The sequence below is a fragment of the Odocoileus virginianus genome, chromosome 28, assembly GCF_023699985.2.
Source record: "Odocoileus virginianus isolate 20LAN1187 ecotype Illinois chromosome 28, Ovbor_1.2, whole genome shotgun sequence".
In the NCBI taxonomy this organism is placed as follows: domain Eukaryota; kingdom Metazoa; phylum Chordata; class Mammalia; order Artiodactyla; family Cervidae; genus Odocoileus; species Odocoileus virginianus.
In genome coordinates, this window is record NC_069701.1 from 11,085,363 (window position 1) to 11,103,910 (window position 18,548).

The window sequence follows — 18,548 nt, forward strand, 5'->3', positions numbered from 1 at the left end:
AATAGAAAGCAGTGAATAAAGAAATGGTCCCCATTGATAAGGAACAGGCTTATTTTTCTTTCCTCAATTCCCAAGTTTAGTTATTACATTTATTCCACTTTCTGTGAACCATAACCTCATTTTTAAGTACTTATTATACTCAGCTAAAGACCCATCTTTTTATAGCATCTGAATCTACCACAGGCTCCCCGAGAAGAAGGTTTATGTCTTACTCATCTTTGGATCACAGCACAGTTCCCATTTCTATCGTCACTTCAGGCCTCTGGTCGTTCATCTGTGAGAAGTGAGAGTTGCGGCTCATCTCCCAAATCCAGTTTGAATGAATCTTTGCCTGTGAATCTTTCTAGCCATATATGTAGAATCAAGACAGAAAATGACCTTCTTCAACCAGTGATCCAAGGGTCTCATGAACACGGACACAGGAGAGCAGCCCACGTCTCACCAAGGAAACAGTTATTTTCTTATTATTACCAGTGTTGTTTAACATGTACCAAGTACCTTTTCTTAGTCAGAGTTTAGTGACTTTTTGCTGGGAGTCTGCAGGCTTTCCCAGCTCCCCGGAGAGCCCATGGAAAGAGAATCCACTGCTGGTTTGCACAGAATCACCCACCTGGTGAGAGGCAGGGCAAGACCCGAATGCTGAGTTTTCTCCTGACTGCCCACCATCCACTCTCAGCCTTCCCTACAAGTCCCTTTCTTTCTAGGATGGCTCCCAGGATCACAGGCAGCTGATCAACGGTATTAAGAGGATTCCCATAGCTATTAAGCGAAGAAAGTGGAAGTATTAATCACTCATTTGTGTCCGGCTCTTTGCAAGCTACCCCATGGACTGTAGCTCACCAGGCTCCTCTCTGTCCATGGAATTCTCCAGGCAAGAATACTGGAGTGAGTTGCCATTCCCCTTCTCCAGGGGATCTTCCTCACCCAGGAATCGAACCCAGATCTCCTGCATTGCAGGCAGATTCTTTATTGTCTGAGCCGCCAGGGAAGCCCGTAGCTATTGAGGCTTAGAGTCAAATCAGTGGAGGCAAAGTTAAAGAAGAGGCTCTTCTTTTAAAGCGGTCTGATTATGAAGGTGACCTTGGGTAGAAAATATAATTAAAACCTATATAGAATTTTCTCTTAATCCATTAATTTCTTTTAGTCTGTCATAAATTAATGAGTATTAAGCAAAACTCTAAGCTCAGTCTATGACATTTTAACCTTAAGAGATTAGTTATAATAGAAATAGAAGATTTGCTGGATTTTCCTCTCATCAGGTATGCATTGCGTAGATAGGAAAGTCTTGAGAGTATGCACATGTGTTTGCTTTTTGAACCATCTGTCCATCCTTTCCTTCATCTAGCCATCCTGTGTCAGAGTGAAGGCTTTGTACCAAGCACTGTGGTATGGTAAAGCGTCTTTCTTCCCTAGTAACTTCCTGTCATCTTTCACAAACATTTCGTCTGTGAAGCCTTCTTTAACTCCCTATTAATCATTTAAGCAGAATGAGTCCATCCTTGCTTTGTGATTCCACCATCCTCAAGTCATTCAGTTAGCCATCACTTCAATGTGTCCACCATGAACCATGGACTGTTTTATGTGTGGCCCTGGAGTATATGGTTAAATAAGAGACAGACTTCACCCTCAGAGAACTCAGTCTTACAAGGGGACACAGTGGATTGCAATACTATTATTTTTTTGGCTGTGCCACGTGGCATATGGGATCTCAGTTCCCTGACCAGGGTTTGAACCTGTGCTCCCTGCAGTGGAAGTGCAGAATCTTAACCTCTGGACCACTCGGGAAGTCCCTGTGGTACATTTTTGTAGCAGTGAGGCAATAGAGATGTGAGTGATAGTGCAAAGAAGAGAGTGGACAATAGCACAGCCTCATGCTGGAGGTGAGAGTGGTTAGAAAGCCCTGGCAGGGGTATTGAGAACACACCGATGGACATAAGTCCCATACCAGGAGACACTCTCCTGCTGGCCCTTCTTTAATAGAACATCTCATATCTTACCATGGGCTTCCCAAGTGATGCTAGTGGTGAAGAACCTGCCTGCAAGTGCAGGAGGTGTAAGAGACGTGGGTTCAGTCCCTGGATCAGGAAGGTCTCCTGGAGGAGGGCACGACAACCCACTCTAGTATTCTGGCCTGGAGAATTCCATGAACCAAGGAGTCTGGTGGGCTACAGTTCATAGGGTTGCAAAGAGGCCGACATGACTGAAGCGACTTAGCATGCATGCCTATCTTATCACAGTTAGTCAACTGTGTATTCAGCCTCCTTTACTATGAGCACTTTGATATCAGGGATCATGTTTTATTTATCTTTGTGTTTTCCCTGTGTTCAGCACAATGCTCTCCATCTATTTATGATCTGTAAATGCTGAAAAAGAGCAAACAAATTGCAGAGAGACTAGTGAAACCAAGTTGAGTAATAAAGGCAGTGGAATGTGGATCTCCTCAGAAATTAACCATAAGGCTAAAAAGAGGAAGCCCCCTTTGGGAAAGCAGCCTGCATCTCAGCCAAGATATCTAATCACTTTTCTGGGAAATATTTCAGTGGTTTTGATTCTCAGAGCTGTTCTCAGGATGTGCCTGTCATGAGAACATACTGATGTCTAATGATCAGCAGTATTAAATCCAGTCACAAGTGTTTTTCAAGGTTCACTGTGGCATTAAGATAATAGTCTTTTGTTCTAAGACGCAGCCTGGAGAGGGGAACCATGTCGCTAGGTTTGAGACAGAGAAGAGAAGTAGCTTTTGTCCTGGCAAAAGCTGTAGCATCTGTATGGTCGCCTTCAGCACACACAGGCTTTCATGTACATCATCAAAGGGCAGCTGTGACTTCAGATCAAAGGAGAGCCTGTGTGCCTGTCTTTGGTGGCAGGGACCACCGGTCACTCTCAGTCTTCTCAGCGAAGCTGATCTGAGCAGAGGGTGACACCGACTGCCTCATCCTTCCTGGATGCAGTTGGACGTCTAAATCAGCCTCTGGTGGCAGAGCAGCATGGTGTGTGGACGGAGTCCTCTCCTAGGGGGTCAGAGTCTGGAGTCTGAGTCCCAGCCTTGTGACTTACCTACTAATGAAAGGGAGGCATAAACTCGCCTGCCTCACTGGGATTTGCTGTAAGGATGAGAGGAGACCATGAATAATAACTCTTTGAACATTTACTGTTTTCCAGACACCATAGGGGATAACTGAGAGGAAAATGGACCCCAAATTCCCCCCTCATGAAACTTTCCAGCTAGTGAGAAAGATGGTTATGGAACACGTTATTACAAGTACATAAGTGATTCAAGCATGTCAGCTGGGACTTCCCTGCTGGTCCAGTGGTGAAGAATCTGCCTGCCAATGCAGGGGACACGGGTTCGATCCCTGGTCCGGGAAGATCCCACATGCTGCGGGAACAGCTAAGCCCGGGCACCACAGCTCCTGAGCCTGTGCTCTAGGGCTCACGAGCCACAGGGAGAGAAACCACCGCACGGAGAAGCTCGTGCAATGCAACTGGAGAGCAGTCCCTGTTCACTGCAACTGGAGAAATCCTGCAAGTAGCAACCAAGCCCCAGTGCAGCCCCCCGCCCCAAAGTGTGTGTGTTTGATAGAAAATTACAGGCTTGGTTAGAGTTGAGATAATTTGGGGGTGGAGATGGGGAACCTGGCCTAATCTGAAGGTTCCAGAAGTCTTCCCTGAGGAAATGGTGTTCTGTTAATGGGGTGGATGTGCCTTGTGACACATGAAATCGATGCAGCGAGAAGGGAAGATTACTGTCAGTGTCATTTCTCAAGGCCTTGGATTTGTTCTGCACTCAGAAGTCTCTCTGGGGAAGTTTCTCTCTCAGAAGTCTGCTCTGTGCAGGGAAATTCAGGTTGAAGTGAGAGGTGTTTTGCCTTCTTTGTTTTTAGAACCATCAGTTATGAGGTCTTCAGAATGGTAAATGACTTCAGCAGGTTTGCATGTTATTAACCTCTTAATAAAGAAGCTGCGGAAGCCAAAGGAGATTAGGTGACTTGCCAAAGAACAGAGGGCTTACAGGTGGTGGAGGGAAATTATTTTCCTTGTCTGCCATGGCATTGTTCCTGTTTTCATTAACAAAGATAATACCTTAATATAGTCATGTGAATGGATTTTTTTCCCCTTTCCAGTTGTTGACTGAAATGCCAGCAATCACAGAGTGACACCTTGCCCTGGCTCCCGACTTTTGTTCTAGGGCATTGTGATGAAGGGCAGAGACTCTGGGACTTCCTGGCAGTCCAGGGGTTGAGACTCTACACTTCCAGTGCAGAAGTGTGAGTTCAGTCCGTGGTCAGGGAACTAGGATCCCACAGGCCACTTGGCACGGCCAATAAAAAAAAGAGCAAGGACTCAGACCATACTGCATGGTTGAATCAGCTCTAGGACATACTGGCTGTGAGATGCTGGGCAATTAATTAGTCTCTCTGTGCCTCAGTTTCCTCACATGAGAAATGATACAGGAATAGTATTTACCTACCTCATAGAGCTCTCATGAGGAGTAAATGAGTTACTATGTGTAGAGTCCTTACAACAGAGCTCAGCATGTAAATGCTCGACAGTTTGGTTGTCTAGTTGTTTTTTTTTTTTAAATAAAGAATTGAGGGAATTGCTCAAAACAAAAATGAGAGCATTTGAAATATGTTCTAAGAGTGTAAACCTTTAACAAGACCTAGGAATATACTTTCTGATTTAGAAAATGAACAAAAGGGAAAATTAAAGATATTAGCAATGAAGAATCTATGGATAAAAATAGCAGTTCTTACATGGCAGAAACCAACACAGTATTGTAATTATCCTTCAATTAAAAAGAAATAAATTTTAAAAAAAATAGCAGTTCTTATGCGAAACAGGCTTATAATAAAAGTTAAGTAGATTGTAAATACCCTAATGTCACCTTTTAAATGAAATTGTCCGAAAATAATCTGAATGCCTTTAAAAAAAGAATACAGGGGAAACTCAAAAAATTTAACAAAGAAAAAGCAAAGCGAATCCCTCTCTTTAACCAGACTCACCCAACGAATTTTTTAAAAATTATAGGTGCCTTTCTCTTACAGCAAAAAATAGCCATGAACTTATTTGGGTAAAGGTGTTTCCACTTCTACGCACTGGAAGCGTACCGGAGTGGGTTGGCATTTCCTCCTCCAGTGAACCACGTTTTGTCAGAACTCCTTACTATGACCCGTCCACCTTGGGTGGCCCTGCACGGCATGACTCATGGCTCCATTGAATTACACAAGCCCCTTCACTATGACAAGGCTGTGATCCATGAAGGGGGTTCATTGGAAAGACTGATGCAGAAGCTGAAACTCCAATACCTTGGCCACCTGGTGCGAAGAGCTGATTCATAGGAAAAGACCCTGATAAGGGAGCGGGAGTGGCAGATGATAAGATGGTTAGATAGCATCAGCGATTTAATGGACGTGAGTCTGAGCAAACTCCAGGAGACAGTGAAGGACAGGGGAGCCTGGCGGGCCGCAGCCCACATGGTCGTGAAGGGTCGGACATGATTGAGCGACTAAACAACAACAGCAACAAGGCAAGGCTTGCTTTCTTCTTTGCTTCGCCAACCTGATCCTTCTTTTATGCCTTTACAGCTTCAGATCTGGGACACAGCAGGTCAAGAGAGATTTCGGTCCATCACCCAGAGTTATTACCGAAGCGCCAATGCCTTGATCCTTACCTATGACATAACCTGTGAGGAATCCTTCCGTTGCCTTCCGGAGTGGCTGCGGGAGATAGAGCAATATGCTAGCAACAAGGTCATCACTGTGCTAGTGGGTAAGTAAGGACTAATGAGGAGGGAAATTGATTGGTGAGCATCAGAGAATTTATAATCACATAAGGCTTGTGCCTTGGCACCTTCCAAGAGTAGTCTTCAACAGGGGTCCCCAACCTCTGGGCCACGGACCAGTACCTCATGTGAGATCAGCAGCAGCATTAGATTAGAACTAAAGTGCACAGTAAATGTAATGAGCTTGAATCATCCTGAAACCATCCCCGTACTCCGCCCATGGAAAAATTGTCTTCCACGAAACTGGTCCCTGGTGCCAAAAAGGTTGGGGACCACTGTCTACAGCTCTGTAATTCACAGTCAGCATTCAGTTCTGAATGCAGTTGAAGAGAAAATGAAATAGAGTCTATCCCATGGTGATGATTTAAAAAAGTAGAGAATACTTCTGATTGATTTTCCTATCAGCCAAGTTTCTAGAAGAAGGTGGATTGCCATGAAAGTTATATGGGCTGCTAAGCATTAAAAAAGGAACTTCCCTGTAGCTCATATGGTAAGGAATCTGCCTGCAATGCAAGAGACCCAGGTTTGATTTCTGGGTCGGGAAGATCCTCTGGAGAAGGACATGGCAACCCACTCCAGTATTCTTGCCTGGAGAATCCCATGGACAGAGGAGCCTGGAAGGGTATAGTCCATGGGGTCGCAAAAAGTCAGGCATGACTGAGCAACTAACACTACTACTACTAAGCATTAAAAGAAAACTAGGCCATGGAAACTGCTGATCTAGAAGTAAGATATATCTTAGTTGGTAAGGTATTCATTATTAAAGCAATTGTGTTTTGCTTGAAAAATGGATTTTGGGTAACTTTTTTCCCCTTCTTATGTTTATACGGATCTGAGAAATTCTAATTTTCAGGAAGAATCCCTTAAGGGAAATTCTGCAGCTTAATTCATCTTATAGGAGGGTAGAACCTCTATTTAGTATGAGGGGAAAACAGAAAATAACCCATGGTTTTTTTGTGATGGTAAATACACCATAAATGGAACTGCAGTGAAATGGACCAGATTATTAAAAATCCTCTACTGGTCATGGAAAAATCTTAGTAATATATGGTTGTTAAAATGTTTCCTTCCTGGGAATTCTGTGATGGTCCAGTTGGGATGCCATGCTTCCACTACAGGGGGCACAGGTTTGATCTCTCGTTGATGTCTTGTCGGGAACCTAAGGTCCTGCACACCGTGTGATGTGGCCAGAAAAAAATTTTTTTCTTCCTAAGAAGTAACATTATTGTATATTCTAGAAAGACTCAAATTTTGGAAATCTGATAGATACTCTCAGAAATATTAAGTTGAAAATCATGGTTAACAGTAAGTTAAACAAACACATTATAGATTAAAGCATCATAGCTGGTGTACATGTGCAAAGAATCATATTTAAGAACATAAAATTTACAGATGAGGAAAGCAAGGCTCAGAGAAGTAAAGTTCTTTGTTCAAGGTCACCCAGCATGTTAGATCGACTCCAGAGGCTGTGTTTATCCGCTGTAATGTGCTGCCTTGTAACACATTGCTAGATTTTTCCTTCAGGCTACTGGGTTAAGTATTTGCCTCTCTGTGAGTACCAGCGCCCCCTGCTCAGACCTGAAAACCCTCCTGCAAACTGCAAAATCTTTGCTGGGAAGAGCTTGAAAGCCCTCTGCTCTGGACAGAAAGCCCTGAGAACTTGAGTCAAAGCATTACTACTTGGGATTCTGTCTAAGGAAGTTAAATGCACACATGAGGGAACATAATTAGTCAGCTCGATATGAAAGAGGCACTGGCTTTTTTAAAAAAACCTTTTTATTATGGGAAATTTTAAACATAAGCAAAATAGAACAAACAGTATAACGAACATCCATATGCACGTCTCTCAGAGTTGACAGTTAACGCTCATTGCCAGTCTTGTTTTATCTGTTTCCAACCCCTTCAGATTATTTTGAAGCGAATCCAAGATGTCGTATTAATTCAGTTTGTATTATGTCAGTGTGCATCTCTATAAAAGATATGTCTTCTAATTCTCCTTTTAGCTAGAGGTTATCCTTCCATATTTGCTTCCTGGGGATTTGCTTGTTAAAGCGTTTGTTGGTGCTGTGGCATTTTCAAGTCTGAATTTTACTCTTTCAGCCTGGTAGTGTCATTTGATGCATTCCTCTGTCACTTAAATCTCTGGCAGATTTGCAGGTGAGTCTAGAGCCTCCTCAGATTCAGGGTTTTTGTTTTTTGTTTTAGTAAATATATTGTGTAGTTGGTATTCTGAGGTGCTGTTCTCAGGACAGTGAAGAAAAATGCTTGATTCTTTGTTTTCATTTTTCAAGCTTAGTCAAGTCACATAAGTTTTTTTTTAAGTTTTTTTTATTGTGTTAGTTAGTTAGTTTGGGCCGTTCTGGGTCTTCATTATTGCGGGCAGGCTTTCTCTAGTTGCAGAGATCGGGGACTGCTCTTCACTGTGGTGCGGGCTTCTCATTGCGGTGACTGCTCTTGTTTTGGAGCACAGGCTCTAGGCGCTTGGGCTTCAGTAGCTATGGTGCAAGGGCCTGGTTGCCCTGTGGCACGTTGGGATCTTCTCAGACCAGGGATCGAACCGGTGTCCCCTGCATTTCAAAGTGGACTCTTAACCACCGGACCACCAGGAAAGCCTTCTTTTTCATTCATTACTTTTCAAAGTAATGAGTTGGTTCCCAAGTCTTCCAAAAGTAACTATTGAAGTTTGTTTATATTTTGAGTATTGTCATAGATTTAAATATATTTGAGATATTCTAGTCCTTTGCAGGTATTATTATTGATGCTTCTATATTGTTCCAACTTTGACAGTGGGAGCCTCTTCAAGTGGGCTCTTGAGTCCTTTTGACATGACCCAGGAGTCCTTGATGATTTTCTTGCTTTCTGGGCTGACATGTTCCAGGTGCTTCTGAGGCATTTCCTACCCCTGACTTGGAATTAGCCATTTCTTTAAGAAATACTATTATTTTTCAATGGGAAGTTGTATTTAGAAGCTAAGCCAAGGTGATAGGAATCATCTTTACTGCAGAGTTGGCGGGGAGGGTGTGATGACTTTTAGGCTTTCCAGTGGACAGAGCTAGTGCATGTGTGTCTGTGCGGTGGATTCTGTAGCATCTCCAGGGGAGTGTCTCATTAGGCTCTGCTGAATGCTTTGACCCGCAAGACTACCATAGGCCACCTGGCATCACAGACATTTAGCAGGATACAGGACAGCAAACACAGCTTAATAACAGGTCAGTGCAAGCATTCCTTTTCAGGGCAAGCAGCCCTCATAGAGTCCACAGAGCTGCCCAGGGCCTCCCAGGACAGTTCAGATGTGAGGGCACAAGGCTTGCTTCAGGCGAGTGCGGGGTCTGCTCTGGCTGCCAGCCTCAGTGCCCCCATAGGCGCCAACCTCTCTTGTAGTAACCCGACAGTCCTAACTTTCAGGGTCTTTTCAAATGAAGAATTGCCACACTTAGGAGAGCCCAAAGGTAAGGTTTTCCATTAGGTATTTATAATTCATGCATAGAATTCCCAGGCCAGATGGAATTTATCAATCAAGGGTCACTTTTACCATGAGCAATGTTGCCAAGCACCACAGCTGACATATCACCTTTGTCAGATTTCCAGGACAGAAGTAGAACAATTTTTAAAGGTAAAATAGCACCATGAATTATTCACACTGATACTTCCATTTGTAATTCGGGACGACAGGAATTTTCCTTTACCTCATTAAACTTATATCCGTATTTCCTTTCTCCCATGTCCCAAATCCCTGTCCCAGTGTCACCAGCATAATTTATCCCCTAAAACATGTACAGCAGCACAGAATAATGCTGCTAACACGACCACTAACAAGATGATTTCTGCAGCACTTGAAGATTTTTTCCTTCAGTTCTGTTTGTCCTTAGGTTATATGCCACTGGGGATGCGTGGTTCCATTACTGGTTAAATTCTCTTCAGCTTACCTGAAATAGTTCCTGTTTGTGTGATCATGCCACTTCATGATAACAGGTTCATTTGTTTAATTTTGTTTTCAATTTTAGGAATTGCTTTTTAAATTTAATTTCATATTGTATAGTCATATAAAACACTGATAAGATTCTGAAGTCAAATCTATGACACAAAGTATATTTAGAGAGGTCTGATTTTCATCCCTCATCCTTGTTCCTTTCACAGGTAATTGTTATCTTTAAAATTAAAATTTTGTTTTAGTGTCTCATTAATAAAATAAGACACTATATGTATGTATTTTTCACCCCTTTTCCTTAGATCAAGAGCTGTGCATTATATATGCTTTTTTCTTACTTTGCTTTATTTGCTTAACCACCTATCCTAATGTCTCATTCCATGATAGCCTGTAGAGATATTCCTCATTGCTTTTTAAAGATTTTTTTTTTTCATTTATTTATATTTGGCTGCACTGGGTCTTCACTGCTGTACACAGACTTTCTCTAGTTGTGGTGTGTGGGCTTCTCTTGTTGTGGAGCACGGGCTCTAGGGTGTGTGTGGGCTTCATTAATTGTGATATGAGGGCCCAGTAGTTGGGGTGCATGAGCTTAGATGCCCTACAGCATGTGGGATCTTCCTGGACCAGGGACCGAACTCATGTCCCATGTGTTGGCAGGAAGACTCTTAACCACCGGACCACCAGGGACGTCCTTCCTCATTGCTTTTTCCTGTGACACATAACTCCAAATAGCTATGGTTATAACATAGTTTATTCAGCCAGTGCCCAGCTGATGGGCTTTTGGGTTGGTTCCAGTTCTTTGCCGTTACAAATGGCACTGATATTTTAAAATAAACAACCCAGGAATCATAGTGCCATTTGGTTTCACTTTACTTTCCCATCTGTCTGGTTTGACTTCAGATACGGAGCTGAATTGGATGTTTCCCAATCCGCAAAAAGGTCAAATGACGACCCTCTCTCTTTCTCTCTCTCTGATTTTACTGCTGTTTTAGGCAACAAGATTGATCTGGCTGAAAGGAGAGAGGTCTCCCAGCAGAGAGCCGAAGAATTCTCAGAAGCTCAGGACATGTATTATCTGGAGACCTCAGCCAAAGAGTCCGATAACGTGGAGAAACTCTTCCTTGACTTGGCTTGCCGCCTCATCAGTGAAGCCAGGCAGAACACCCTGGTGAACAATGTATCCTCACCCTTACCTGGAGAAGGGAAAAGTATCAGCTATTTGACTTGTTGTAATTTCAACTAAAGGCTGAGGCAAGGCGAGGAGAGAGGAATCCGCAGCTGCCCTGATGGGCCCCCAGCTGCTGGGGAGACCTGGCGATGACTGTGGCTCCCGCTCTGGGACCTTCTGACTCCTGTGGGCTCCCGAGCTTACGAAGCACGCTGGGTCGGGGCCTCGTCTGCAGGCCAGCGTTCGCGGAACATACAACGGTTTCACCCTTTTGCAGTCTGGAGTCGGGTCAAGGAGAAAATTGCCCTAGGCGCTCCATGATCTGCAGAGCATGTTGCTTTTGTTTTTTTAAACAAGCAAGTAAAACGCATTCCCGAACATGGTCCAGGGGGAAACGTACTGTAGGGACCCCTCCTGCACGCCAGTGGGTGCATGTGGGGGGCTGCTCTTTAGGGCTTCTGGGGGCCCTGGTTTTCTTGTCTACCAGATAAACCAAACCCGGCAAGGCCAAGTCCTATCTCTGTGGTGCGTGTGGATGACTCCATGGAGATTTTGACAAGTGTTATTTCTCTTTTTTTCCACGGGCACTTTCAAGAACTTTGGGATGTAACAGTGAGATGAAACCTTTACCCATGACAACAGTAACAATCATAGTTTTAATACTGTACACAAGCTCCACGACTCCTTCTGGTGCTAATGATTCCGCTTTTTCACAGACCAAACATTTTAGTACATCGATGTCCTTACCTACCTTACATAGAAATAAAAACAAAACAAAAATTAAGGGAAGACTATAAATCAGCTCTCTTTCTCGAAGTCTCACTACCACCTGCCCTAGGATAGATTTATTGGAAAAGAGGATACTTTTCCTTTCCTCTTCCCCTCTAAGTCTCTACCATTTTCTTCTTCCGTTCTCCCATCTTTCCTGCCCTTCAAGTAAATGAAAAAGTTTGAAAAATGAAAAAAAAAAAAAGAGAGAGAGAGAGAGAGAATGGTTGACACCCTCATATAAGAGATTAGCTCTAAGACATTATAAGTAGTATGAAAAACCAGACCCGATCTGACCAAAATACTGTGGCTTAATGGACTGCAGTGTGGAGTTCCAAGCAGAGCACAGTCCTTGATAGCAAGTCTCGTCTTTGGCTTCCTGGTACTATCCATCTTGGACAGACCAATGCTTAGGATTTTGTAGATGTTTTTAGTATGGTAAGTGAGAATCGCAGTGGATGAAAAGTCTCACGAACCATTTTTGTATCTGCAGTGATAACCTTAGAAAAAAATCTGCCTGTGGAAGCAGATGGAGTAGTCATTTGTCATCTCCTTGTAGTAATGTTACTCTCAGACTCATGACCATTCATTCTTTCCCATATCTTTTTCTTTTCCTCACTTTTTTCCTGATTTTCCCCTTTTTACCTTATCCCCCTCCTTCCCCCGCTCCCTTGTATGCATATGTCCCTGCAAATCTCCAGTTCAGATGGAGGTGTGCATGCCTTTTCTTAGCCCATTAAAAAAACAACTCCAATGGAAGCTATGCTGCTGAATGTGTTGCTGTTTCTTCAGTGCCATACTTCCAATTTGTTCCCAGATATAAATGCAAATTGGGAAAATGATTAAAATTGTTTGCTGTTGTTGCTGTCAGATGTTTCAGTAGCTTGCTGCTTAGCATAACTGAGGGATGAGTCATGGGATTCGGATATGGTAGGTCATTCCACTGTTGTTGTAGATGGTGGCAGTCTTGGTTCTGATATATTGATGTGTGAAAGCTATTGAATTTTAAAGCAGCGACTCATGTACAGACACAATACTGGCGAAGCCTTTCTAGCATTTCTAGGGCAGGTTTCAGAGTGACCTGTCACTTGCACGTGGGAACTGTACATATTGTTTAAGGGACTGATGCTATGGTTGGCTTCGCCATGGTTGTCCTGATACTGTGGGTAAGAGAAAGGGATCCCAGAAGTTCGAGTCACTTTTATTTAAGAATCTATCTCTATAGGAAAGAAAATGATTTTCATAAACACCAACAAAAATAGTTTATCATGGTTGCCTTTCCCTCCCCATCTTCCTCATCAAGCCAGCAAATAAAAGGTATTCAGAAAAGTTGATCAAGGTGAGCAGAAGAGCTCTTTTTACATGGTGAGGAAATGCCCTTAAGTTTAGGTCTCATTTAGAGCAAAATCCAAGGTCCCCAGTACATCATGACCCAACTTTGTTTCATAGCAGCAAGTATGTTGAAAATAAAGTTGCTTTATGAAATAGAGGCTACAAGCTGTTAGATTGGACATAATAGTTGTAAAATAGCAGGCTGTAGGGCCACTCTTGCATTCTGAGAATATTTCCTAGGGAACAGTCTCCTTTATATACTCTTGGCTGAGCTTTAAGGGGATTAGAAGGCTCTGCTCTTGGCCCCTTTCCTCTTTTATTCCTTGCAGCCTTTTTGTACTTAACAGTCACCATCTACGCCACATCAGCAGGGACACATGAGAATCGAGGGCGTTGTTTCTTTTTTTTTCTCTCTTAGCTGTGTAAATTCTAGATTAGGCCTTATGGACACTTGTTCCCTGATGTATCTCAAGTTTGAGAACAAGCCCTGACAATTTTGTAGGTGCTCAGTAAATATTAGTTGAATAAACAACTTAGTGCCGAGAGGAGCTTTTCCAGTTAAACAGAAATTTCTCAAATAGAACTTGAGGAAGGACACTATTTAAACATGGTCATCTTAACCCAGGCCAGGACCCAAATGTGTTGATTTGTCTATTAGTTGCTATTGCCTTGGTCATATTTGCTAAGATGAACCTTCTTAAATGAAAATGAATTCTCATTTAACAATGGATGAAAAAGAGGGTTGTGTTCTCATAGTTCAGTTTGGCCTGATCTGATTCGTGAGACCTCCGGAGTCCATGTCTGCCTCCGTTTTGGTGTGATCTTTTTTTTTCTTTAAATAAAGTTACTAAATATATGGCACACTTTTTCCTGTTTACAATGCATCATAATCATGTCATAGAGCCAGATCTGGAGAATCTGTGAAATCATATAGTTTACTCATATTAATGATATTATGGCTTTGTATAGGCTGTATTCTCAAAGGATTTCATGCTTTGTCCTTTACCTATGCAAGGCTTTTTAGTCCTCCATGTGTTTTGTTAGAGCTATTGAATTATAGTCATGTTTAAGTTTGATTATATGTAGCCAGTTATCCTTCTGTGGATTACTTAGAGTAGGCCATTAGCTTTCCCTGGCCTTTTCTTCTTCTTCTTCTTTTTTTTTTTAGTTGTTTCATGTTAGCACCTCTGAGTAAAGAGGCAAGAAAATAACTGAAAGTGAAAATGAAATGGATTGACAGTGTGCTAGTTTCTGAGTTACAGTTTGGTAAGAGAGGCAAAAGCCATTGGCCAAAATAAGATACTTGGATTAGGGCTATTTAAGCAATTTAGACTTGTTGGAGAGAAGAGGCAGTATTTAAGCAAGGACTGGATTCTTCTTTCCTCTTCTGTTTATGAATATGTGTCTTTGGAGGACACTGGTTACTTTCAGTGTTAGATAATGATTTGCCTCATTTATCCTTTAAACTATCCCGTAATTCTTACAGATCCACTATCAAGGTTCAATTAATGAATCTTTCTGAGTAAATACCAGCTGCAAATGATTTTGAATTGGTCGTCTGACTAAAATGAAAACTTCTTCCTTTTTTAATAATCTACACGAATAGGATCATATTATATTCAGAAAAAAAGACTATTTAGTTTTTTTCCGTGTATCAAACCAACAGCTTTAAAGATATACTTTTCTGTTTCTTAATACTGCAAAACTCTGTGTATTTCATAGTCATAAGTACTTTAAGGATCACTGCCCTGTTAGCCTCTGAAAGAGCTCTTCTAGGGTTTACCGTTTTTTTCTAGAAGTTTTTAGTTTTTTTTTTTTTTTAACTTCAACTGGTTACTTATTCTCTTCAACCACGGCCCTGACAGATGTGTTTTAGTGCAACTAATACTCTTGAGACTTAACTAGAAAATGAAAAGCAGTGAAAAAACACATTACCCTTCTGACAAAATGTACTCTACATAAGCAGTATGGTTAAGCACTAATTTGGGGCTAAGAAAGGGATGCGCTTTGTGGGTTTTTGTTTTTTCTTCTTCTTGGATTTTATATCTGTGACCTGAGCCTATTTGTGTTTGGAGGGAAAAATGATTTCCCTTAGATTCTTCAGACTGGGGAGAGATCTTACTGAACTGAGAAATTATCATCCCTTCCAATAGCTCATTAATTATAGTAATGTTAGAGCAAGGAAGACAACACTTCATCTCCTTTCTTAAGCCCATGGGAACTTTGCTGTCATTTTGGGGAGCCATTGTTTAAAAACAAATTGAAATCAGCTATAGCCCAATACAAAATGTTCTTGGTGACTGAAAAAAAGAAACCAAATTGAGGCAAAGCAAAGATGGTGAAGGAGTTTTAGATTTAAAATGTTTGAACAATATTTGAAGGATTTGGGGATGTTTAGCTTGGGAAAAAGAGGAATACAACTGGTACATTAGAATAAGACTCTGGTTTGAAGGGGTGGAATAAGACCCACTGAATACAGGTCATAGGGCCATGGACTTGAACTTCACATTAGAGAGAAGTTTCTCAACAAGTTGATTCCTCATGGAAGGGGCTGCCTCTGTCAAGCACAGGCTCATTGAGAACTTGGCAAAGATGGTGTGGAGAGGATCCCAGCACTTGTTGGGGTGGACAAGATGACCTATTAAAATTCTATTTCTAGCACTTTGCTCCTCATAACATGTTCAATTAAATATCTGTTGACCCACAGCTAATAATTTTTTTTAAGGTTTTGCTCTTTTGCCCAAAGTGCATGCCCCTCTCCAGGAAGGAGGTTGCTTGCATGTCATTTAGGTCAAGAGACTGACCCTTATACCCTTAGGCTGGAATTGCTTTTTTTGGTCCATTCATTGATGTCTTGTTGAAATCACAAACTGGATCTTGAGTTAAAGATTAAAAATGTATTGTTTTAGTAGAAGTTACACGAACCGTCCCCTTCTCTAGGGGATTTTCCCAACCCAGGGATCGAATCCAGATCTCCCGAATTGCAGACAGACTCTTTACCATCTGAACCACCAGGGAAGCCCACATTAAATCGTGGAAATTTTGCATCTGTCACTTGCTAAACATAGGCCAGGCTCAGTTTTAGTGAATAGTTGCTATCTCTTCAGGGTTTCAGGATAAACCTTTTTAGCAGAGCAGAATCTTCAGTCAAAGATCCCATGAAGTTTTACAGCTCCCATCACAGATGGGCTGGTGGTCACTGGCATAAAGCAGTCCCCAAGATCAATCTTGGAAAATCTCAAATGACATTTGGTTAGTTTGTTTGATTCTTTTGAAAAAACATGATCTGAAAATGGTTTTAAAAGAATGGAGACCAAGTTGCTTCATGTAGAAAGTAACAACATATAGATCTTTGATTTGAAAATCAGAGATAATTCTAAGCAATATTTACTAATAAAGCTCATGACTCTAATGATTCCACTTGCAAAATAACTTGCATCCTTGCAAGGCTGGTAGGTGGCTCTTTATTGGTCTTCTTAAACAAAAGTCATTGGTCTTGCATCACTATGGTGAGAAACACTTGAGTTTGGGTGAGACTTTCTTTGATTCCTTTGGATGAGAAATCAGAGCACAAAAGCTAGCCTCCTCTTTAATTGCCTGCATGATGTGCATGAGTCAAAATTTTACTTTTCCACTGAGTTAAAGCAAAATTTTTAGAGGTGTTATGTTCTAGTTCCTGATGAAATCCTTGGTGGGTTGTGACTTTGACACATCAGGGAGTGATGTAGGGAGGTGATTAGAGGATGGAACACTAGGCTAGCGGTGAGGAGTCCTAGAATTCCCTTGAATTAGCTGTAACATTATGCAAAGCACAATCTCTTGAGCATCCGTTTCCTCATCTACCAGATGGACTAATAGTAGTAATACCTGTCAGGATTATTGTGAAGATTAGATAAATTGAAAGTACTGAACTTGGTAAACAGTAAGCACCCAAATATTTGTTCTTTTCTCCTTGATGAAGAGCAGACCTTGGATGGTTTGAAACAAGTATAGATCCTTTGAACAAAACAAGGAACCCTCCTGACTTCAGAAAAACAAAAACGAAAATTCCGTTTCTGAAAGAGCCTTAAAAGAAAGTCACGTGTTTAATCCATTTTTCTGCCTTAGTGCATAACTGTTACCCAAGACAGTCTACTTCTTTTTTTTTTTTTTTTTTTTGACACTCTACTTCTTTACTACTTCAAGAAAGGTATTCTGTCTCTTCCAGTGGGCAATTCCAGGGTTGCAAACTCATTATCAGGAAACTTAACCTTATTACTGAAATACCTCACAGTGCAATTTGAACCTCTTTCTTCTTGATCCCATCCTCCAAGAGAAGAAAAATTGGTTGATCCTGTCTTCTTTTTAAAGGGCCATGTTTGCCATTTATTATTACCCTTTTGCCTCATTTTGAAAAAACTGAAAGAAAAAGCTCATTAAGGTGATAATTATTATCCCCTTGGGGAATGTCAAGATTCTTATTGATAGCGATCAGATTTAGATCACAAACACTGTTGTGACTCTTCAGTTAGTCAGTATTTTCTTCTTTAGTTAACATATTCTTGATAACCAAGTGTGCTTCTGAAGACTTATTCTGGTGTGTGGCTCTTGTTTTCTCCTCTTGGTAAAAGTGGAGTCACAAGTCCCAGCTTTGTCAACTACTTTTAGAATGTAATTTCATATATGACATAATTTGATGGACATAATTACCAACACCTAATATTAGCAGGGTTTCTTGCCTTTCCTACATTCTGAAATAAAAATCAGAATACCAAATGCCTAATAAAGCAAAAATTCTTGCACACAGTAGCAAAAGGTAAGAATCTGGTCTGCTAGGATAATTTGACACTAGTTGGTTGAATGGTGCAGAGCTTTTGTTTAAAGTTACACAGTAATGCCTGGATTAAATAACAATAGCAAAACTTGAGAAGCCCTCTGAAAAACAGCTGCTAAACATACTGCTTTCTGGAAAGTAATCATTAAGAATAAATATTCTCTTGTTCTATATAATTGCTGAATGTTAGTGGAAATTTCTTGTAGGCTACTTGAATGTCAATTGATTTATTTAAAAAAATTTTGTGTGTGTGAATCCTTTTATTCCTTTAAGACATTTTGGGGCTTTCGTGTTCTTGTTGTAGAAAATTTCAAACGACTGGAATGCTGGCTTCTAATTTCTGCTCACTGAAGTGGCCTCTAGACATACCAGATGGTTGGGGCTTCTTTGATGATCTGAAGGGAGCTACTTAAATACACTTACATAAAGTGTGTGAATAAAATTGCTGTTTTCAGCAAAAAAAAAACAAAACACATTTGATCAAAATTTCAGCTAATAAAGGGTTAAGAAGAGATTTTTTTCATAATCTAAAGGGAAAAAGTATGCCCCATATATATTGTTGCATACATTTTAATGCATGACTTTTAGTATAGGGGTGAAATAAAATATAAAATATATAATTCTGGACGTCTTCTCAGCAGCTAGTTAAAATATTTAGATAAGCTGTTTTATGAAGACTTAGAAAATCCCTAGTTTCCCTTTACATATCTCTTTCCATCGAAATGGATCTTTAACATAGACATAGTTGTAACCG

At 41.2% G+C, this 18,548-nt stretch overlaps 1 protein-coding gene across 5 annotated transcripts in view; it reads left to right on the forward strand.

The window, feature by feature from the left end:
- Positions 1-18,265, forward strand: part of RAB30 (RAB30, member RAS oncogene family) — a 98,474-nt gene extending 80,209 nt beyond the window's left edge. For all 5 annotated transcript variants that reach the window (XM_070457216.1, XM_020882485.2, XM_020882488.2 and 2 more), the window contains 2 exons: positions 5,589-5,772; positions 10,706-18,265. In XM_070457216.1, the coding sequence (XP_070313317.1) occupies positions 5,589-5,772; positions 10,706-10,956 (435 nt within the window). In that variant the 3' untranslated portion in view covers positions 10,957-18,265. The remainder of the gene's footprint in view (positions 1-5,588; positions 5,773-10,705) is intronic.
- Positions 18,266-18,548: the final 283 nt, after the last annotated feature.